Here is a 24,408-nt window from a genome sequence, read left to right as displayed (position 1 = left end):
CTAGAGTTAATCAATGAATTTGGTAAAGTAGCAGGATACAAAATTAATGCACAGAAATCTCTTGCATTCCTATACACTAATAATGAAAAATCTGAAAGTGAAATTAGGGGAACACTACCATTTACCATTGCAACAAAAAGAATAAAATATCTAGGAATAAACCTACCTAAGGAGACAAAAGACCTGTATGAAGAAAATTATAAGACACTGATGAAAGAAATTAAAGACGATACAAATAGATGGAGAGATATACCATGTTCTTGGATTGGAAGAATCAACATTGTAAAAATGACTCTACTACCCAAAGCAATCTACAGATTCAATGCAATCCCTATCAAACTACCACTGGCATTTTTCACAGAACTAGAAAAAAATATTTCACAATTTGTATGGAAACACAAAAGACCCCGAATAGCCAAAGCAATCTTGGGAAAGAAAAATGGAGCTGGAGGAATCAAGCTTCCTGGCTTCAGACTATACTACAAAGCTACAGTAATCAAGACAGTATGGTACTGGCACAAAAACAGAAATATACATCAATGGAACAGGATAGAAAGCCCAGAGATAAACCCATGCACATATGGTCACCTTATCTTTGATAAAGGAGGCAAGAATATACAGTGGAGAAAAGACAGCCTCTTCAATAAGTGGTGCTGGGAAAACTGGACAGCTGCATGTAAAAGAATGAAATTAGAACACTTCCTACCACCATACACAAAAATAAGCTCCAAATGGATTAAAGACCTAAGTGTAAGGGCAGACACTATCAAACTCTTAGAGGAAAACATAGGCAGAACACTCTATGACATAAATCACAGCAAGATCCTTTTTGACCCACCTCCTAGAGAAATGGAAATAAAAACAAAAATAAACAAATGGGACCTAATGAAACTTAAAAGCTTTTGCACAGCAAAGGAAACCATAAACAAAACGAAAAGACAACCCTCAGAATGGGAGAAAATATTTGCAAATGAAGCAACTGAGAAAGGATTAATCTGCAAACTTTACAAGCAGCTCATGCAGCTCAATATCAAAAAAACAAACAACCCAATCCAAAAATGGGCAGAAGACCTAAATAGACATCTCTCCAAAGAAGATATACAGATTGCCAACAAACACATGAAAGAATGCTCAACATCATTAATCATTAGAGAAATGCAAATCGAAACTACAATGAGGTATCATCTCACACTGGTCAGAATGGCCATCATCAAAAAATCTACAAACAATAAATGCTGGAGAGGGTGTAGAGAAAAGGGAACCCTCTTGCACTGTTGGTGGGAATGTAAATTGATACAGCCACTATGGAGAACAGTATGGAGGTTCCTTAGAAAACTAAAAATAGAAGTACCATACGACCCAGCAATCCCACTAGTGGGCATATACCCTGAGAAAACCATAATTCAAAAAGAGTCATGTACCAAAATGTTCATTGCAGCTCTATTTACAATAGCCAGGACATGGAAGCAACCTAAGTGTCCATCGACAGATGAATGGATAAAGAAGATGTGGCACATATATACAATGGAATATTACTCAGCCATAAAAAGAAATGAAATTGAGTTATTTGTAGTGAGGTGGATGGACCTAGAGTCTGTCATACAAAGTGAAGTAAGTCAGAAAGAGAAAAACAAATACCGTATACTAACACATATATATGGAATCTAAAAAAAAAAAAGGAAAAGAAAAAAAAAAAAGGTCATGAAGAACCTAGGGGCAAGATGGGAATAAAGACACAGACCTACTAGAGAATGGACTTGATGATATGGCGAGGAGGAAGGGTAAGTTGGGACAAAGTGAGAGAGTGGCATGGACATATATACACAACCAAACATAAAATAGATAGCTAGTGGGAAGCAGCCGCATAGCACAGGGAGATCAGCTCGGTGCTTTGTGACCACCTAGAGGGGTGGGATAGGGAGGGTGGGAGGTAGGGAGATGCAAGAGGGAGGAGATATGGGGACATATGTATATGTATAACTGATTCACTTTGTTATAAAGCAGAAACTAGCACACTATTGTAAAGCAATTATACTCCAATAAAGATGTTAAAGAAATATTCATGGAATAAAACATAAATAAGAATTTCTCTTCTGTCTTAAGTGCACACCTGTACTGCAGCTTGAATGTTTCATGAATTCAGGCTCAAAAAAAGACATGGTAAAATAGAAGAGACTCAACTGAAGACTTTGTCCATTATTTGTATAGAAAGTCAGGCATGGAACTGGTAATAAATAGTAATCCTGAGGATATTTACTTATTTATCTGCTTTGACTTTATAATGCCTGTTTTCTTCTAAACGACCATGTGGAATGAACATCTCTAAAAAATGACTTCCCTATCTTGGTTTGCAAGCAGTTCCCCAACAAGTTGCACTTTATTTCTGTACTTTACCACAAAAGGAACTGCAAAATCAGCCTCTCACTTTCAGGGAACTCTTTGTAGCCAGGTTGGTCTCTGTTTTGGTGGAGAGCTTGCTGTTAAGAGAAAACAGACTGGGAGTTGATTTTGTTGCGTGTTTGAAGTCAGCTTTTTCCTGTCTCTCTTCCTCCATTTTCTGCTCTGTGTAATTTTGGGCATGTCTACTTCCTGGGCTAGGTGTGTAAAGGTAGAACCTTAGTTCTATTTCCTTGTTGCAGTGTTCACGCGGCTTGGCATAACACTTTGTACATTGTGGGCATTTAATGCATATTTGCCAAATCAGGAAATGGAAAATGTGATGCAATCAGTAAAATTTGCTCCAGGAGAATCAGTGTTGTATAATGGAAGAAGCTCAAATGAACTATTTAACCTCTGTCAACAACAGATACCTTGCAGGGTTGTTGTGTGTTCTAAATGACACAAGATGGGGGGCTTCCCTGGTGGTGCAGTGGTTGAGAATCTGCCTGCCAATGCAGGGGACACGGGTTCGAGCCCTGGTCTGGGAGGATCCCACATGCCGCGGAGCAACTAAGCCCGTGCGCCACAACTACTGAGCCTGCGCGTCTGGAGCCTGTGCTCCGCAACAAGAGAGGCCGCGATAGTGAGAGGCCCGCGCACCGCGATGAAGAGTGGCCCCTGCTTGCCGCAACTGGAGAGAGCCCTCGCACAGAAACGAAGACCCAACACAGTCATAAATAAATAAATAAATAATTAAAAAAAAAAAAAAAAAAAAAAAAGATGGGTACTTAATTGATGTTATTTTTATTTCAGCCAAATTATGGAAGTTAGAGCCAGCTTAATGAACTTAATTTGTCTTTATTGTTTTTCATGTTTCACTTAGTACCTAAATATTATTTTTTTGATTTGCAAAAAGTATTTACTCCGTCTCTAATTAGTTATCTGTGCTGAACTTTATACGCTACGAACAAACCAAATGGATAAAGGTATGCAGTGAAACTGGCATATAAAATCATACACATTTTAGGGGCTTCCCTGGTGGCGCAGTGGTTGAGAATCTGCCTGCCAATGCAGGGGACACGGGTTCGTGCCCTGGTCTGGGAAGATCCCACATGCCGCAGAGCAACTGGGCCCGTGAGCCGCAATTACTGAGCCTGCGCGTCTGGAGCCTGTGCTCCGCAACAAGAGAGGCCGCGATAGTGAGAGGCCCGCGCATCGCGATGAAGAGTGGCCCCCGCTTGCCACAACTAGAGAAAGCCCTCGCACAGAAACGAAGACCCAACACAGCCATAAATAAAAATAAAAATAAAATCATACACATTTTAAAAATTATTTTTCGTTATCTTCTAACCAAATGCTATTTAAAAATATTTGCACATGTATTTTATCATTATAAGCAATAATTTCTCTGAACACTAAGAGTTACATGATGCTGAACCCACCCCCCTACCCCCCCCCCCACCTTTCCCCAAACCTCTCCGATGTTTTTGATTTTCAACCAGCAAATAAGATCAACAATAGAAAAGTGTTAACTTATTTAGCCTTGTTGGGAAATGCTTTAGTGAAATTTCCAAATACTTTATTTCTTTAAGGGCCCCACACTTCATTTTAACCATAACAAAAATTTCTCCTCTTTACTTTTTGTAGTCTTTTTTGGGGAGAAATTTTAAAGAATTCAGAGAAATAAACGTACTCTAACCCATTCTTAGTGACTCATAATAATAATTATGAACATGAACACTCTCTGGAATGAAGCCGTGGACCCAGTTAGTTGCTTCTACTAGAGATATTCCCCCAAGTGTGTTCTGTGGAAGTGGCTAATTGATGTTGTTGGTCAAGAGGGCTGCACGGTTAAATATGTTGGGATATATCATTTTGTACGATTTTTCAGGTTCTTGATATGCTTACAACGTTGTGAAATTCTGAAACAAAGGATTGAATCTGAAGTGGCTCTGAACTTTGAGTAAGGAACTCTTTTTAAAAAAGATATTTTAAAAGATTCCATTAGGAAACACTATTCTATACTGAATGACTCTGTTGTACTTTTTGAATTTCTTTTCTTTCTTTTAAAAGATGTTTCTCTCTCTTCCTGGACAGTGAAACTGTCAGCTATGACTTCTTGCTTCTGGCAATGTGCCTGGATCCAGAGGCTTTCCCCTCGGTGGTCTGAAAAACTAGGTAAAAGACTACATGTATGAAATAAAGTCTCTCTTATGAGTAAAAGGCATGAGATTTAGTGCATGGAATTTGTGACACTTATTATGGCTTCTCAGTGGCACTTTGTTTGTTTAAGGTTGTTGAATAAATAAACTTTAGCTAAGTAAGATAATACCGTTAGCAGCTAACCACACGTACTTGTCATTAAAAGAGGGACAAAACTTCCATTCAGATAAGGAAGGTTTCATTCAGTAATTGTATACAGATATAGCACCGTGTATCAGTATACAACTGACCCAGCCATCCATTGACATTTACTTTGTTTAGACTTCTGAGAAGTTAAACTTTTTCTTCCCATTCTGGACCTGGACAGCTTGTAACTCACTATCTCCTTCTCACCTCCGTCCCCACTCCAAGCCATATCTATATTGAATTCTCTAACTCAGTGAGAAACTTTAAAATCTTAGGGTTTTCTTTCTTCACACCTGGGGTCCCTCTGCCCTCTCACTGTACTCCACACTCACCCGTTCTGGCATAAGGCTCTCACCTCTGCTCCTGAAGACAGATGCCAGTCTAGCCCATGGGTATTCTTCCTCCTACTCATCCTCTTTTTCTCCTCTCTGTTAAGCCTGGAGTAATTCCTGCTCCATCAAGAGTAAACTGTCTTGGTAGCATGCTCTGACCCAAACAACCTACCAACAATTAACTGAAACTTGACAGACATATTTGTTGAGAGAGATTTCTCGACTTGTCTCTGTGAATTGGAGGACCAAGGTGTTTCAAGACTGAAAAAAAAAAGTGGGCTTCCCTGGTGACGCAGTGGTTAAGAATCCACCTGCCAATGCAGGGGACACGGGTTCGAGTCCTGGTCTGGGAAGATCCCACATGCCGCGGAGCAGCTAAGCCGGTGTACCACAACTACTGAGTCTGCACTCTAGAGCCCGTGAGCCACAACTACTGGAGCCCGTGCTCTGCAACAAGAGAAGCCACCGCAATGAGAAGCCCGTGCGCCACAACGAAGAGTAGCTCCCATTCACTGCAACTAGAGAAAAGTCCGTGCCCAGCAACAAAAACCCAACTCAGCCAAAAATAAATAAATAAAATAAATAAATTTATTTAAAAAAAAGCGCGACATATCAGGTTTGTTCGAATTATCATCTCTTTGATTATTCTATTTTGGTATCTTCGAGATATAGCCATAGACCAGGAATATACTTTGGATTACAAATTCCAAACTCTTAAAATTATTGCAAAGTAGAACTGGATGTCATAAGCTAATTATAAATAATATAATTTCTCTTCTGTCAAAGTTAGGCTCTTGTCTTGAGAAGGGGTGGGGGCAGGTAAATGAAGAGGATAGGGATTGACTACCATGATAGACTAGAATACAATATACTTACAAGTGAGCTGTAGGCTACAACTGTGTCATGTTAACTATCAAGTACAATATAATCTTTTTTTCCAGTCTATTCATCTTTTCAACAGAGTAACTATAATTAATAGATATTCTATATTTAAATGTACTTTAAATTGTAAAATGTATAATGAATTAGACTGAATTTTTTAACTGCAAAGAACATTAGAAAAAAGAAACTATGATGTTAAATCAACAAAACTGCCACTTCAAAAATGGTCAGATATTGGCAAATTCACACAGCTCAATTGAATAACATTTTTTATGCTCCATGTGCTTCCCCTGGTTACCTCTCACTCTTCTGTAATTCGACTTTACAGAAGGTAAGGCTTTGAGGAGTCAGTTGCCCTAGCACAGTGCCCTTTCCTCATGTCACACTGTCTTAAACCAAAATGACTTCCTAAGCACAGCAAGTCATTTGAATATGCACATGAATTACAGCATCTATTCTAGGAAAATGAATAGTAAAATGACAGAATAATCATGTGAATATGTTTTAATTAACATCATCCCTTAATACACACATCTTCATGTAACTCAAATAACATGCTCATAATACCATAGCAGAATAAGAAGAGAATAGTGGGTAAAAAGATTTACAGAAAAAAAAAAAGAGATAGCTCTTATGTAACAAGTTCTGGGTTTGGGGGAAATTTGGGAAAGGTATATCTCTTGCTATTTTATATCTCTTTTGCTACTTGCTATTGGGTTAGATCAAACCCAGTAACTGCCATCACTTAAAGGGGAGCTCATTCGTTGTTTTTGTTTTTTCCTTTTACCTTGATTTTCCAAGTTGTATGCTTTCATAAAGATTTGTAAATAAATTTGCTCCAGTGAGGATATATTCTAATGATCTTGTAAGTAACAGATAACTCAATGTTATAAACTCATTTTTTCCAGTGTTCTTTAAACTAAGAGCCACAGTATTATAAAGAGACAAAAATATAATTTGCTCTCTTAGCATCTGATGTTGGCAATGATTTCAGTTTAGAATTAGCCATTTTTATTTCCTTCAGAAAATATAATTGGCCACTTGTGCTTTTTAACTAGTATGAATGAAACTGTAAATACAGCAATTTGTCTGATTAAGGTCTATGGGCATTTTTCTTTTACTGAAGATGGACTTTGATTTTATTGTACTAGATACAAATAACTTCTATAGCAAAAATAAAATGTTACATCCTTGATAGTCATATGTGGAGAGAAGAGAAAACCCAGGTGCAGCTCTTCTGCAGTTTTTGTGACTTTTAACTGATTTGGCTTATAATTCCTTCCTACTTCTTGCATTGGGAATTCATTTCTCTGTGCACTTTGCTGTTTCTGTATACATCTCAGGGACTAGAAATACTAAACCCTCATTTCCCCACATATAACCCTTTTAGAATTTCACAGCCAGAAGTGTATTCTAACCCTGCAACTAGATATTACCTTAATTCTCATTTCCTTTTGCAGGATGTCTATATCTATATCTGTATCTGTAGCTCTCTATCTATATAACATTTTTATACCCATTTAAATATTTCTGAATTTGGAAGGAAAAGTCTTTCTTTTGCTCCCTCTGTCATGGATGAAGGCAAAGTCCCCACACTTGTTTCAAGCTATGGAAGGCTTCTCTACCCAGCTTCGCATTCTAATAGATCAGAGATCTCAGATTAACTGGCTTCATTTTTTACAGACTCTGAGATTCAAAATAATTTCTTTGAAATTCAGTAGAGAAAAAAACTAGCCATTTCCTTTCCTAAACAGCAGCATGTACCAAGTGTTAGGGAGTTACGTTGTCAGTTTATTCTTAGCCGTTTTCCGTGGAAATTGATAAGATTTTTGAACAGTTGAATTTTTGAGCTAGGGGACCTTAGCTGTAGTATAAACTCATTTTACATATAATGAATGTGAGTTCTCTAGACATGATATAAAATGCTTAAGATCAAAGGGCTAGCTAGGCAATTAAAAAATATAGAACTTCAATAATAAAGTGGTAAAGAAAATATTTAGATTTTATGTGTCTTTTTTTTGTTTCAATGTTTTAACTCAAAAGACCAGCTGCTGGTTTGGTCTTCTGCTTGCATGGAATTGACTTGGACCTTTTGGATGGTATTTCTCCTGTGACATTGCCAAAGGTTGGAGCAACCCACAGTCTTTTCAGATAATTATCAGTTTTGAAAACTTGAGTTTTCATGATCTTGCTAGTTAGTTTAAAATATGTGTGAGAATAAAATGCTAAGACAATTTATCTATATAGGGTTTCTACATTTCTGGGATCTTTGAGAGAGTTCAATAAATAGAAGGTAGAAGATCTCCTCAGAACTGAGTTGAGTGGGGCCCTTGCATTCTGGTAACTATCTGCATAGCCAATCTGACCAGAAGGCACCTGTGTTCTCAGTGTCCCTAAATCTTCAATTTATTATGTTGAACCATTTTATAATTTCTCCAAATGATCAAATCTCTGCAATGTCAGATAGTTCCATCCAGTTACACAGTGGAAAATTTCTGGGGTCATAACTCAAAATATTGAATCTTAAATAAATTGATGATACTTAAGAGCCTTGTGCTGTGATGTAGGAAATTATTAAGCGGAAGTGAATTAAGAGAGAAGGACAAAGAAAGCAAAATGGATGAGGCTATACCAAGCATGTACTTAACTGTTTACTGGAGGGATCCTTTTTTGATATGCAGAGCTTTAAGTTAGGGAAATGTCTTTTTCCATCACACAGTACATTTTAAAAAGTCACCTTATATACAGCTAAACTTTTGTTCAAACATCTCAGCAGGGAGAGTAGAGAGATATAACCAGGTGTTTCGCATTATTCAAACAGTAATAAGATTACTGTTGAGAAATTAAACATGGACAGTCTCTTCTCCCTCATCTAAAGTCACATAGATACCCTATTTGGGTACTTCATTATTCTTACTTACACTTGATACTTATGCATAGATTCCTGTATGTATCAATTCTTCTTTCATTCCCAAAATAACACCATTCATTTAAACAAAAATATTCAGAACACCTGCCATGTGCCAGGTAATGGGGATATAGGATTCTATAGGTCTGAAATGGTTTCTGACCTGCCTCTCAACCCCAAAACAATAAAGACAAATAAGAAATGTAAGAAGAACTTATGTTCAATCACTTAATTCAAGTCATTCAGCTTAATAACTTCAGTACATATCTGTTTCAGTGTTGGCCTTAGAAAGCATTGCTTTTTATGTCTTACCTGAAGGATCTTATCACCAGGCTGCAGCAGGTTGGATGCTGGTCCATCAGGCTGAACCCTAGTAACAAAGATACCCTATAAGTCAGAAGTAACAGAGGTTAGGATTCTATTTCCAAGAACTAGATCTACTTAAAAACTTTTTCATTCACATAGAAAACAGTGAAAACAGATTAAAAACAGTTTACACATGTGAGGTTAAACTATTATTATAGTATTTTAAGCAAGGCACCACCCGCTAAATCAAGTTTAAGAAAAGCAACATTTTTACTTGCACAAAAACACTCATATTGTTTTTAAAGTGCGCTTATGATTTATAAATTAATTTAATGGCATAGTCTTAATTTCTTTCTTAAATAATTTGATATATGGTTCTAAACCATCTTTTAGAACGAGGTATGTGGTTCTTTTGTGTAACTTTTGTATAACTTCTGAAGTTGTCTTAAGTTATTCCTCATTGAAAATGTCTCCTATCTGATAGGTTGTAAATTCAACATACACTTTAAAAACCTTACTAGAATTACACATAAGACTGGTTTATTTTAATGAGTATTACTTTATATGTTACTGAGAATTGTAAAGTAAAATGAACAAGTTAAACATAAGAAAATTCCAACGTATAAAGTTTGCATCTATATAGTTACAAAATTCCTAAATTGATTTAGTTTATAAAAATGTCAAATTAATTTTACTGATCATGTACACAAAGCAAACACTTACTGAATGTCTACCATATGCTAGGCCTTGATGCTGGTGTTATAGAGATATACAGAATATATTTTTTGTCTTCAGTGAGCTCACTATATAGTAGAAGAAAAGTCAAAAAAACCAACTATGAGACAGTGTGAGAAGTGTTATGATAGAGGTAATCAATATAATAGATTATTTAAAATGTTGCATCCAGCTTAACCTTAATGTGTTGGAGCTTCTAAGAAGAGGAGATATCTGGCACGGAATCATAAAGGACAAGTAAAAGGTATCCACACAGATAAGGAAAAATATTCTACATGGAAGGGATAGCACATACAAAAGTGAGAGTGCCTGTTACATTCAGGAAGCTGCAAGTAGTTCTATTATGACTGCAGTGGTTGTGGAAGGGTTCGAGTGGATGTGGTTGGGAACATGGGAGAAAATCATATCAATCCCCAAAAGTAGGTAGGGACCAGATCAAGATGGGTCTTTAATGGACATCTTTATCAGTTTGGGGAGCTACTGAAGTACTTTAAACATGATGGTGACAAGATTTTGATTAATATACTAAGAATGAACTGATGAGTGGATAAACAAAATGTGTATATCTATTCAGTGGAATATTATTTGGCAATAGAAAAGAATGAAGTACTGACAACATTGATGAACCTTGAAAACATTATGCTAAATGAAAGAAGCTAGTCACAAAAAACCACATATTGTATGATTCCATTTATATGAAATGTCAAGAAGAGGCAAATGCATAAAAATGGAAAGCAGATTAGTGTTTGCTAGGGGCTGGGAAGCAAGGGGAGTGACTGTTAATGTGTACAGATTTCTTTTTAAGGTAATAAAAGGATTCTGGAATTAGATAGTGGTGACGGTTGCACAACTCTGTGAATATACTAAAAACCACCTAACTGTACACTTTAAAAGGGTGAATTTTATGGTATGTGAATTATATATCAATACAGCTCTTATTGTTTTTAATTCTTGAGTATTAACAGAAGATAATATTTTAATGGCTTTGCCTGTTATTTAGAAAATTATCTAATTTACTGATCTGTAAACTTAATAACTCTCACTTAAACCCATAACTTTGTGTGTGTATGTCTTTGTAAATGGTTTAACAAACAGACCCTAATTAAAATATTTCTATGTGTTTTAATTTAGCATTTTAGATCTTTATGAAACATTAATTTAAGGATTTTGAATGATTTTTATCTTTCTGATTTTAACCTGTTATCTTTCCCATTCAAAGATGAAACTACAGTAGGCGTTAAAATATTAGAAAACTGCATAACTTTAACCAGTAATTCGACTTCTAGAACTTATGTTAGGGAAATAACTGGATAAATATGCAACATGTATTTACTAATATGTTTACCACGGTATTATTTGTAATAAGAAAAATTACAAATCACATGTAAATGTCTAATAACAGGGGATTGATTAAATAAATAAATTATGGTAAATCTATACAGTAGAACGATATGTGGTCATTAAAAATGAAGTCCTAGATGACAGCTATAGAAGGACACTAGTGCTTAGAGAAACAAGCAAGTTATAAAACATTATGTGCGGCATAATGCTATTTTTGCTGAAACATGTTTAAATGTATATTTGTGTGGGAAAATATCTAGAAGAATATACTCCTAAACATTAACAGTGGTTGCACTGGGTAATGAGACATCATATATATGTATATTTTTTTCTTTCTTTTTGCTTCTCTGGGTTTTCTAATTTTTCTGCAATGATTAGGTACTAATAACATTAAGAAAATAGTAATAAAAACTTAAAAAACCTTTTAGGTTAATGGTGTCACAATTTGGTGTGATGTTCAAACAGCTAGTTACTTTGGTCAGTTCAGTTGTACAAATGGTCAGTTCAGAAGGAAAAAGAAAACTGGTTGTTTGAAAGGGACAGTTAAATAAGGCACAATGACTAATCCACCAGACCAGTGAATGGCACTGGTTGTGAAAACACATATAATCCTCACAGTCCTTTTCATAGTGGGCACATAACTCTCATACTCCATCCATCCAGGAGACTGTATGAGTACTCAGTTCCCCTGGTGGTCCCCCTCTTTTGCTGTTGCAGTCTCTGTACAACAGGCAGAATGACACTGCATCTCTGGATGATGAAGGCGAAGTTGTTTTGACTATTATTTTATCCCAGCAGTCAAAGTCTGTGCTACCTAGTTAATTTTGATTGCCTTTCTTCAGCTTATTGTACGGGAACAGTTTTAATAATCTTTGTATGAATCCAGACCATAGGAACTGAATTGTGGCCATCATATTGCAATGCTGAGAGGAACTAGCAACACTCCACAAGCTGACTGCTGAAAGAATACCAAAGTCATGTCTCTAGTAGGTTTAATTTCAATCATCACAAAGCTCTGCAGGGTTCAACCACTGTTCTGGAGACTTGCTTTGAAGCTTTCTCTTATGGTGGCCTGAGTCTTCCTAAGCATTTATTGCTGTTTTCTAAAGCGTTAATATTTCTTTTCAATCAATAAATTTTACCAACTAAGAAATTGCTACTGCTCATTGGCATAGTTTCTCTTTCTTTCTGTCTCTTTCTCTCTCTCTCTATATATATCCTATCAGCCAGCATATTGCCACATTAGTCAAAACAGATAGCAATGAGTGTTATGTTTGATAATGGTCTGTAGCATTCATTATTTTTGGAGGTGGAATGTTTCCCCAAAGACTGCCTGAAAAGGCCAGTGCCCTGATTTTTCACTGTATTTATGTATTGACATATAAACACTGTCATATGAAAGAGACCAAATAACTCTGAACCCATTTTTGTGGTCTCTGTTATGATGAATATTGATGAGAAATATGAAAACCTTGACACTGTTTTCAAAAAGTTCATTGTAGCAGTGTGTCACCCTTTCAACAAATTCATTTTCTTTTGAGACTTCAAAGAACACTTTGACACTGATGACAGACTTTGGTGAGGAATCATCCGACTATTTGTATTCTGAAAATTAGAACAATAACTTCCCACTGATTGGTAAAAAGCCATCTTCTAACTTCCAAGCATCAGTAAGCCATCTTGTATGCATCAAAGATCCAAATCATGGCATATGACCAATTTTATAACTCTTCGGGCAAGATCTAAATTTCTTGTAACATTTGCGGAGTGCTAAATGTGAGACAAACTATCATGCAATACATTCAAACTAGTGAAATAATCTGTATACCTAAAGTGATATAGCAAATCCATTTTTCCCAAATAAGGAAAATACCTCAGTAACTGTTTTTCAATGAGTAGTGTATATTAGGTTTTTTGCTGCTGCTATAATAAGTTACCACAAACTTAGTGGCTTAAAACACCACAGATTTATTATCTGACAGTTCTGTAGGTTAGACATTCAACTCAGGTCTCACTGGGCTACAACAAAGGTGTTGGCAGGGCTGCATTATTTCCTGGAATCTCTAGGGGAGAATGTTTCCTTGCCTTTTCGGAAAAGCTTTTAGGAAAAGTCCACATTCCTAGGCTCGTGGTCCCTTTTTTCCATCTTCAAAGCCAGCAACTGTGCATCTCTCTGACTATTCTCCTACATTCACATCTCCCTCTGACCACAGTCAAGAAAGATTCTCTGTTTTTAAGGACCTATGTGATTAGATTAGGCCTACCTGGATCCAGGATAACTTCCTCATCTCAAATTCCATAATTTAATCTCAACTGCAAAGTCCCTTTTGCCTTGTAATGTAACATATTCACAGGTTCTAGGAATTAGGATGTGGCAATCTTTGGGAGGCCATTTTTTTCTGCCTACCATATAGTGAAAGAAGTGAATAAGAGCATAGTTCTGGAGTTAGCCTGTCTGTGTTCACCATTTATAAATTGGTGACCTTGGGCAAGTTAATTAACTTTTGTGTACTTAATTTTTCCTCATCAGTAAACTGATTATAATAGTGGTTTATACCTCATAGTTATTAGATTAAGTGAGTGAACACATACAAAATACTTAGAACAGTAGATGGCACTCAGTATAGGGTCTATAAATGTTATTATAATTATTGAAAGTCTGAAGGTTGAGCTACAATCCAGGGTCTTTCTTTCCAGCAAAGCCTGCAATAAGAGATTTCTGAGTCTCCCAACTGCACCAGATTTACTGTCAGAAAATTCTTCATTACTCTTAGTCTTAGAGTACATTGAAAGGCCGACATTTGTTATCTTTACCTTGAATTCCCAACAGATAAGAGGATTTGCATCTTTGATTTAGGGAAGGGGATGGGAAGAGGGCTGGAAAGTCTCTCCTGTATCATCTGTGGTTTCCTAGCGGTGGCTGTCAGTGGTAATGGCTCCAATTATTGTTTACTCTGAATAATGGACATAGGTCCCAACAAGAGGGCTTTCTGATGGTTCTTAATAACTTTTAGAGGCTACTTCCTTTGGTAGCTCCAAGCCAACATCAGCTCTGTAACAATGGCTGCTAGAGTCTAGTTACTGGCTAATGGCATTTCTGAGTGTGTTTCTCTAATGTTTTGCACCTCATCACCAGCTCTCATGTTCCTTAGTGGCTTGATAGCACAGTGGTTTTCCCTTAGCACCACCTCTAGAGGGCATCTCACAACAGAGCAACAAGATAAGTATTGCAGTCCTTTCCAAAGAATGCAAGTCTTTTCTCCTATCAGACACCAATATCTGGGTGTGCTTGAGACAGACACAGACACAACAGACTCATGCATCACAGAGGGACCCCCATAGGTTTGAACCAAAGCTAATCTGGAGAGCACTGGCCGGATGCTACAAATAGGCTTGACCTTTTGCCATTTCATGTTTCTTCCCCAGTTTTTAAACCAGTCTTCATATAAGTCATAAATGAAGTTTTTCCAAAAGTACCCATAATGGGTTTTTAAAAAGTTTTACTTTTCACAAGTAATTTTGTAAATGGATGAGTATGGAAGGTTTTACACAGTGTTAAAATCTGACCTTGTCTTATTGGTTACCTAGTCTCTGCACCTCTGGACGTAAACCTTGAAGGACTCAACGTTCCTTGAAATTTAGTCTACAAGGCCAACATTTAACATTCTAACTTTAGAGGAGAAAGGAACTTTATATGGCTTTTTAATGATGAAGGTGAATGACTGTGACAGTCTCAGCTATTGTAAATGTAGACACCAATATAGAACTTGTCTTAAGGGAATTACAACTTCAATTTGTGAAATATGCTTTTCTTTAAAATTCTGAAAAAACTTGGCTCTAGCTGATGCTAAGAAATTGGTTTCTAGGAAGGCCATATCTCAGATAAAAATTGCATACAATTACAATTACAATTACAATTCAGAACACATTGGTTATATATTATAGAATATGGTATCATATGCTTTCATATAATTATAAAAGTTCAAAGAGCGTTTCTGGAGAAAAAACTGACCCATAAAAATAGCAAACACAGACATAGATTCAATAGCTTGCAAGGGGAAACTTTTTTTTTTTTGGCCAAATATTGGCAAATAATTTCTTTTCATGAATTGAGCAAGGTTAATATTAAGCTATGATGCAGCTCATAGAAGCAGCATTACACATACACAGTAGACTGTGTTTACTTAATCCCTGTGATTATTAGAAGACACATCAAGAATAAAGGTGTTTCAATAGCTTTACTCTCTATGAGTCAAAGTGTGAAAACAAAATATTTTAAGGTTAATTGCTGAGAGACAAATCTTGAGCTTTGAACAATTTGCTACCTTAACACTGAGGAATTTATATGCAGCAAGTGAAGAGATTTATCCCATGACCACTAGAAACTAAAGGAGAGGGGAGAGGGAGGAAAGGAGAGATGGAAGGAAAGGAGAGAAAGAGAAAAAAAGGAGGGCATTGGCAGCTGCGTATGATGATTCAGTGTATGACTGAACTTTAGCTGACAAAACAATGAAATGTAAAATCCGTAAAAAATGAACAGAAAGAATTGCTTTAGAAACCTAAAAAATTTGAGCCTCAAAAGACAGAGATACAAATTATACAACTGACCAAAGTCCTCTAAAAATTTCACAAAAATCTTATGCACAGATGTTTAAAGGAATTCAAAACTCTCTTTCATTAATTTTTAAATAAAGAAATATTGAAATAAAAATCACTTGGTTACATTTGTAAAAAATAGAACTACCATATGACCCAGCAATCTCACTACTGGGCATATACCCTGAGAAAACCATAATTCAAAAAGAGAAGTACCACAGTGTTCATTGTGGCACTATTTACGACAGTCAGGACATGGAAGCAATCTAAATGTCCATCAACAGATGAATGGATAAAGAAGATGTGGCACATATATACAATGGAATATGACTCAGCCATAAAAAGAAACGAAACTGAGTTATTTGTAGTGAGGTGGATGGTCCTAGAGTTTGTCATACAGAGTGAAGTAAGTCAGAAAGAGAAAAACAAATAACGTATGCTAACACATATATATGGAATCTTAAAAAAAAAAAGGTACTGATGAACCTAGGGGCAGGGCAGGAATAAAGACATAGACATAGAGAATAGACTTGAGGACATGGCGAGGCGGGGAGGGGGAAGCTGGGGTGAAGTGAGAGGAGCATCGACTTATATACACTACCTAATGTAAAATAGTTAGCTAGTGGGAAGCAGCAGCATAGCACAGGGAGATCAGCTCGGTGCTTTGCGATGACCTAGAGGGGTGGCATAAGGAAGATGGGAGAGAGGCTCAAGGGGGAGGGGATATGGGGATATATGTATGCATATGACTGATTCACTTTGTTGTACAACAGAAACTAACACAGTATTGTGAAGCAATTATACTCCAATAAAGATCTATTAAAAAAAATAATGCATTGGAGCAACAGGAGACTATTTAAACCCATAGAAATTGGCTATGTGATTACAAATATCTTAGTAACAACCTAATGGAGTGATCCTAACAGAAAAAATACACTTGCACCATTCTTTCATGTCATTGTAAAGATTTGTTTAGTAGCCAAAAAGAAAAAATGTATATAAACATATAGTTTTCAAGATACTGCCCTTATGACTTGATAAAAACAACCAAGAAGTAAGCAGTTTATTTCCTTTTATCTGAGATTCCTGTTAGAAATGACAAATTGACTACTAAAAAATCGATTTTTTTTTTTTTTTTTTTTTTTTTTATAGTTTGGTGCTGATCACCAGGCACTATTCTCTTTTGGGGAATTTGAATATAAGAGTTGAAATTATGTTTGGCTTTGATTACTTTATACAGGCGTACCTTGTTTCACTGTGCTTCACTTTATTGCACTTTGCAGACAATGCAGTTTTAAAATTGAAGGTTTATGGCAACTTTCTGTCAAGCAAGTCTATCAGCACCGTTTTTCCAACAACGTTTGCTCACTTCATGTTTCCGTGTCACATTTTGGTGAATCTTGCAATATTTCAAACTTTTTCATTATTATTCTATTTGTTATGGTGGTCTGTGATCAGTGATCTTTGATGTTATTACTACGACTTGCTGAAGACTTAGATGATGGTTAGCATTTTTAGCAATAAAGTATTTTTGAATTAAGGTATCTACATTGTTTTAGACATAATGCTATTGCACACTTAATAGATTACAATATAGTGTAAACATAACTTTTAAATGCACTGGGAAACCAAAAATTTCGAGGGACTTGCTTTATTGCAATATTCATCTTATTGCAGTGGTCTGGAAACAAACCCCAATGTCTCTGAGGTATTCCTGTTAGGAATTATAATTGTAATTTTCCTTTTATTGATTGCTCCAGTATTGCAATTATTCCATAACAGTTAAAAATCTCTGGGAGTCTGTGTATTGTTGACTGAACGTACATTTTCTTCCTGTTTATTTCTTGGTAAAATTCTTAAGCTTAAAAAAAGAATTTTCTTTCATTTGATTTTCATATTTTCATTTAAAAGTAAATGATCACACTCTTCCACATAATTGTCTTTCCAGATTTCTTGCCTCTTTGGGAAAAATAGGTGAAATATTTTTCATTTCTTTTATTTTATGAATTCTTTAAAGCCTGTATTTAATATGAGACCTCAACTGGTGGTGAATATATGGATTGCTGAGCTTCATACAGCTTACAGATTCGATCAGAGTTCCTACTGGCTTTTCGTCTCAGCTTTTTTTTTCTTCTTTTAAATTAATTAATTAATTAATTAATTTTTGGCTGCATTGGGTCTTTGTTGCTGTGCACAGGCTTTTCTCTAGTTGCGGTGTGCAGGCTTCTAATTACGGTGGCTTCTCTTGTTGTGGAGCATGGGCTCTAGGTACGTGGGCTCAGTAGTTATGGCTCGCTGGCTCTAGAGCACAGGTTCAGTAGTTGTGTTGCACGGGCTTAGTTGCTCCATGGCATGTGGAATCTTCCCAGACCAGGGATTGAAACCGTGCCCCCTGCATTGGCAGGCGGATTCTTAACCACTGCGCCACCAGGGAAGTCCTCTTCTCAGCTTTATACATAGCATAAAATAGTAGAAGCCATTAAAAACAAGAGTGGGTAACTGTAGGTGGCTGTGGCATCTCCTTCCTAGGTACTACTAAAATAGTATCAGTAATCAGCTTTCTGATTACTGCAGAAATCAGAAATCACCCCTGCAGTCTTCCTCAAAGCCCCTTCAATTGTCAAATTTTTTGACACTATCTACACCACTCCAAAATAATGGATTGAAAAGTGAAGAATTTAGTCAAAGCTTTTTTGTCACTTATGCTAAAATAAGGTTTTAAAGTGAAAAATTATTGTATTGTAAACTACATTCAGTCAAACTATGATTCTTTTAGATAAAATATGGTTTTATGTAGAGTAGACCATACTAGAAGTATTGCTTAGAGCTGGCGGTGAAATCAGGAGGTCAAAAAGGCCAGTGACAAATGTCCAGAGGACACTCTAGTTGTGGATTCCTGATACATTGACTGACAAAGTGGCTCTTAGGCCACAGCTGTGCATTGGCAGTGTGGGGTAGAGTGAAAAGGGAGGGTTTTTTTTTTTTTTTCTCACTTTTTAGTCTCTGTATTTCTGTATTATTTGAATTTTTATAGTGAGAGTGTTTTCATTTCTTACCTGTATAATTTTTTTAAGAGATATAAGTTAAAGAAAAAAGACATTGCAGTTGTACACATCTGAGACTAAGAACATACTATGATTTTAAAGGATGATTATGTCGATTATGTTGAGAATGCCCTAGTTCACAATCAGTAGGAGGTACCTAAGTAAAAGTGGTTCTCGATTCTCTGTCTCTTTCACCACTCTCACATTATGGCTCAGAGATGGACACCTTCAGAGAACTGAAGCCGCCCCAGCTGGTGTGTGCAAGTCATACAAAACCCAACATATCGTAGGGTCTTCTTGCAGTATAGGAATAAGCAAATCTTGTACCTTAGTCTACGTATCCTACTAAATTAGTCACAGAGTCAAGGGGGAAGCAATTTTTTTAAAGTAGAGGATAGGATGAATGTATGATTTTTCTCTCTCAGTAAACACACAGACCTTGGTATACCTCAATAAACAAAGAGAAACACGAATTTAAGATATGATTTTTCTTTAATCACTTTAATGTTTACTCCAACACTTCCTATTTTCTATTAATAAATGTTCTTGGAGGTTAAATGATAGTGCCTTGTTATGGGAATGTGGTTTGTGTATGGTAATGGGGTTTGATCCAGTAGTTTTCAAAAATGGGAAATAATTTCTACTCCATTACACTTAAAAAATAGAATTGGTTACTAAGATCATGTATAGCTTTATTAATTATATTGTAAGGACGATTGCAATTAAACAAATGCATATTTGTAATTTTGTACCTTATACAGTAATCATAAACTGTTACTACTCATTTACTGCTTAATGTAACTCTGAATTTATTAACAATATATATTTTAAAAAATATATACACATATATATATATATATACATATATATACATTTTAAAATAACACAGTCTAAATTCTGATCTAGTAGTCCAACTTTCCAGCATAGTTCTAGCACCTTCAGGTTAACTTGGTGTCTGGAAATCTATTCTCATCTGTTTATGGTTTTCCTTCAACTCATTCAAAGGATCTTAGGGAGGATTTAAGGATTTAAGTTGGAACTTACAGAACTTAAGAATCAACTCTTTGAGTTCTCATGATTTTCTTCACACACCCAAAAGAGAAAAATGACACAATAAAAGTGTTTTGCAGTTACTTGGGTTTCTTTCTCCGTTGTCTTCATTTCTCTGATCTTACCTATTGTTACATAAAAATTTTTCCCATCTAAGTGTGTTCACTCCAAACTTCCCTGCTTCTTCTGATCAATATCATTTTGTAAACCACTTTCTTTAGCTGCCAAAGAACATAGATTTGGCTCAATTAGTGATTACTATCTCTTAGAGAGACTAAGACTATATTTGTAGAATATAGCAGTCTTTTTTTTTTAAGAAAATAATTAATCAGAAAAATTACAAGTATTTAAAAGCAGATTTAATGGGTCTCATTGAAAAAACTATGACACGGCAAATTTCAGGATCCACACTGAAGTATCAGTTGGTTTGGCAATCCCTCTCAGTTATGTGCCATGGTTGAAAGCACTCAGGCGGTACTTCTCATAGATGAGCATATCAGAATTGCTGGTACTAAAGTGCTTTTAGTTTGAAAGATGAAGAACATCCATTGTTTTCATAGTTGCATAATGGACACTTTTGGGGACCTGTCCAGATTCCCTTTATCAGATTGGTGCTCTCATCCTGCAGGTGCTGCTGACAGCTCACATCTAACCCTTCTTTTGAAAATTACCCTCAGCCTGGAGCCTCCTTACTGGGAAATGCTGGGAAGGTTATGCTCCTTCCCATGTAGTTAATGACTGATACCAGGGTACAAAAAGCCATTTCCCTCCTCAAGGTGAGACAACTCTGTGGTACCGTTGATGCTCCAGAGCGCCCTGTACGCTGTACCATCCGGTTTCCACTAAATCCACATCTTTGTGGATTTCCACTTTCTTCACCTGCCCTATCCTGCATCCCTTATTCTCATATAGATTTCGCCGGACAGCAAATCTTCAATTAACTACTTGCACAAAAGTCTTCATCTCTAGTTCTGCATCTTGGGGAGCTGGCTTTAGACAAATATAAACTACAAAAATTAAAGCTCTGCAGTATCTTCTTGCCTGGAAGGGATATGTAGATTCTATATTTTGCTTACTAGCGATTCTTTGGAACCCAGTACCAGGAGATAAAATGCACCTCTGCTCCCCAAGCATAGAGCAGCTTTGGGGGTAGATTGGAGGAAAAATGGATAATATTGTTATTAAATACATATTATTGAGATACATCTCAAATGTTATATAGGTAAATTTAAAAAAGCTAAACAATACTGCTACAGGCAGAGACATGGAAGTTATTACTTTTTAATTTATTTTTGTTTTGTTTTATTTCTATTAATCTGGATTCACAATATTTTCAAGAACTCTAGTTGGTTATAACATTTTCAAGCAAAACTAGAAATACTACGGAGGTCCCTGCAATACCACTTAAAACTTGTGGTAGTAACTTTATAAATGGAATATGAAAGATTTCACAGATTTCCCAAAGATCTTTTGGGCCCTCAGTAATTAACTTTCTCTCATTGTTGGACCTGTCAATTCTTGTTAGTTATTACGTAAAATATTATTTATGAACTAATTTTAAGTGTTTTCATATTTTGATTGAGAAGTCTCTGACATTTTTCCATCAAATAGCAACAAACTTAAAAAGTCTCAAATCCTTTCCCATACCATTTTCTGTCTCCTTATTTAGCTTATTTTGTTCCATGCTAAATGGCTGAAATGATGCAGCAGACAGAACATAGATAATATTTAACTCTAGCAACTAATACAGCTGGCTATGTATTTGGACTTTAATTTTATTGAAAATTATTTTACTGATTGTTAGAGAATATCACAAAGTGATAGCAGTCTCAATTCTAGTGAATTTCTGAATATATTGTTGAATTAAAATGTCCCAATCAATGTTCTTATTTAAAATGGTACTTTTAAATCACCTTATTTTTTCATATGTATGATGGAATGATATTTTCTTAAAGAACCAAGTATGTGTTGAGTTATATTTTATTATATCTTTTCACAAGCTGAAATCTTATATGTCTTCTTTATAATATAATGTCTTGATGTTGAAATTATCCAATTGGCTAAAGCACACTGCCATGCCTTCTTAAAAGGCCTCATATAGGTGGTAATACTTATAGGAATCCTATTAACAGGAGATTGCAAAGACTGCATTTCTATCAATATTTCTGAATAGATTCAGGGTTTTTTTCAACATATAAGGCAGAACAGAACAGGCAAAAATGCATTTTTTATTAAAAAAATTCTTGCTTTTAAAGTCCTCAACCAAGTGGCATTCTGAACCTCAAACTGCAGTGTGACTAAGATGCAGCTGAAGTAATTGTGTTGTAAAATAATTTGTTTGTTATTTATTTTTAAAAATTCAGTTTTATATATAAATTATATATATTTATATTATATCTATTCCTTGCTCCTGAATGTTACTTTCACATAACTAATGGATTCTCCAAATTTGCATTACATAATCGCTTGAAGTAGAATTAAAGATGGGACAGATATACAAATTATATTATAAAATTAATTTAGAAACATATAAAATAAATCACCTTTGTCTAAGAGTTGTACAAAATGAAGGAAATATTATATGTAGTTTAATGTTTATGTAGTAAATATAAATCATATGCTGTGTGGAGTTCTAGACAAATGTGTTTGCTATTCCTGAGTTTTATATCCATGGAGAAAACATGACAAGGTGTAGACATAGGGTATGCACCTTTTTCATAAGTCAAGAGCATATCTTTTGCAACTTTTTATTTATGAATCACCCAGTGTCATGAGGCTGAACAAACCCAGAAAATTATTCTTGTGCATTTTCGAATTTGCTACTGCCAAGCCTGCCTCTGGGTATTGTTATCCCCAGGTAAAGATGTCAAATAAATGCTTTGGATCTGCACATCTAACCTTTCTTCTCTTCGTAATATTAATCATATAAAAACTTTTATTTGATGCAATACTCATCTCCACACAAATTTTCTTCTAGGGGTGGAATGTGGGATGTAAATAGGAGGGAGGCTGTTTGGCATCTGGAATCAATTTTTTAGAATTTATGTAGAATTAGATATAGTAATTTATTCTGAAATTCCAGAACATTTATTTAGAGTTTATTGGTGATTATAGTATTTTACATTTGCCATGCTTATAATATTCTTCCTTGGCTTGGGATTTTACCTGTACCATGGGCAAATTAAGGCATTAAAAAAAAAAAAAAGGATTGTTTCTTCTATCATTTATGTGTCTACATGCCGATTGCCCAAATCATTGGAAATATGGGTAGGCTCTCTGGCATCTGCTCAGCATGAGTGTTTATGATAAAACTGTGGAGAATAAGTGATTCTTTGGTTCCAATGTCATAGTATGTATATTTCCTGCTATCAAGTGATTTGAGGTATTCATAATACAGCTTCCATTTTGATCCTGTTACTAGGTGATTGTTCATGGCATTGTTCAGTGCTGTACCTTTACAGTATATAGAGAAAGAGGCTATGAGTTCTTGTTAATATCTTTAAACTCCAGAAGCTTAGTCCTTCCTTCTAAAATGAGGCAAGGAGGGATATCAGTCCCTGAATGATGAACTGTGTGAATACATCATTAAAAATTCATTTATTTTCAGAGTCTCGGGCTGCCTTATGAAGTCACACAACAACATGATATCAGTCATCCATTAATCCAGTCTCTTCTTCCTAACAACATCTCGTGGAAACTGTATTGGTATATTACTTAAATTTTGTAATCATGAATTATTATTTTATGAACATTTAAATATAGGAAAAGATTATTGTGGTTTGCTTCATTGGCAGGATCTCCACTGTAATAATACCTTAGTCCAAAAGTTATATAAATGCTTAGCAATCTAATGTATACAGTATGCTTCTAATTATCTAAGTTCAATAGAGAATACATGCTGACTTCCAAGGACTTGAAGCAAATATCTAGACTATAACTAATTACAGTGTTCTGTAACACTTTCAATATTAGATTATTATGTTAGTCTCAATTCTACAGGGTATAAATTTGTCATGTGGCTCTTCTGCTAAGTGGTATTTGCAGATAGAGGTAGTATCATAGTGCTTGTTAAGAGAAAAGGATTTGGAATCAGATCAATTTGGGTTCAAATCTTATCTGCCACAGGTCAGCTAAATGACCTTGGGCAAGTTAATTAACCCCTCTGGGCCTCAACAAAATGAGGAATAATAATACTCAACTAACACAAGTTGCTAAGAAGATCAGATAAGTTCATGTATATAAAGAGCCTAATACAGTGACTAGCACATTGCAGATACTCAGTAAAAGTCTATACTTTTATTATTATCATCAGATTTGTTGGATCAAAATCTTTTATCTCTCTGCAGCATCGTGCCATCTTGACAGCAATGTTTCTCTATAATAATAAACCAGATAATGGCTCCATCCACTTCACAGGGAGGGCAAAGGCAAGCATTATATGAAGGCTTTTTCACCTGGTTTTCTACAGTTTTCTCTTTCCAAATAT

At 35.6% G+C, this 24,408-nt stretch overlaps 1 protein-coding gene across 1 annotated transcript in view; it reads right to left on the bottom strand.

The window, feature by feature from the left end:
* LRRC7 (leucine rich repeat containing 7) overlaps positions 1 to 24,408 on the bottom strand; it is a 496,206-nt gene that overhangs the window by 5,531 nt on the left and 466,267 nt on the right. The window contains exon 26 of the mRNA XM_059899299.1: positions 9,163 to 9,237. Coding sequence (XP_059755282.1) covers positions 9,163 to 9,237 — 75 coding nt within the window. The remainder of the gene's footprint in view (positions 1 to 9,162; positions 9,238 to 24,408) is intronic.

This window comes from Balaenoptera ricei, chromosome 1 (genome assembly GCF_028023285.1).
Source record: "Balaenoptera ricei isolate mBalRic1 chromosome 1, mBalRic1.hap2, whole genome shotgun sequence".
In the NCBI taxonomy this organism is placed as follows: domain Eukaryota; kingdom Metazoa; phylum Chordata; class Mammalia; order Artiodactyla; family Balaenopteridae; genus Balaenoptera; species Balaenoptera ricei.
This window is presented reverse-complemented; position numbering and strand designations above follow the sequence as displayed.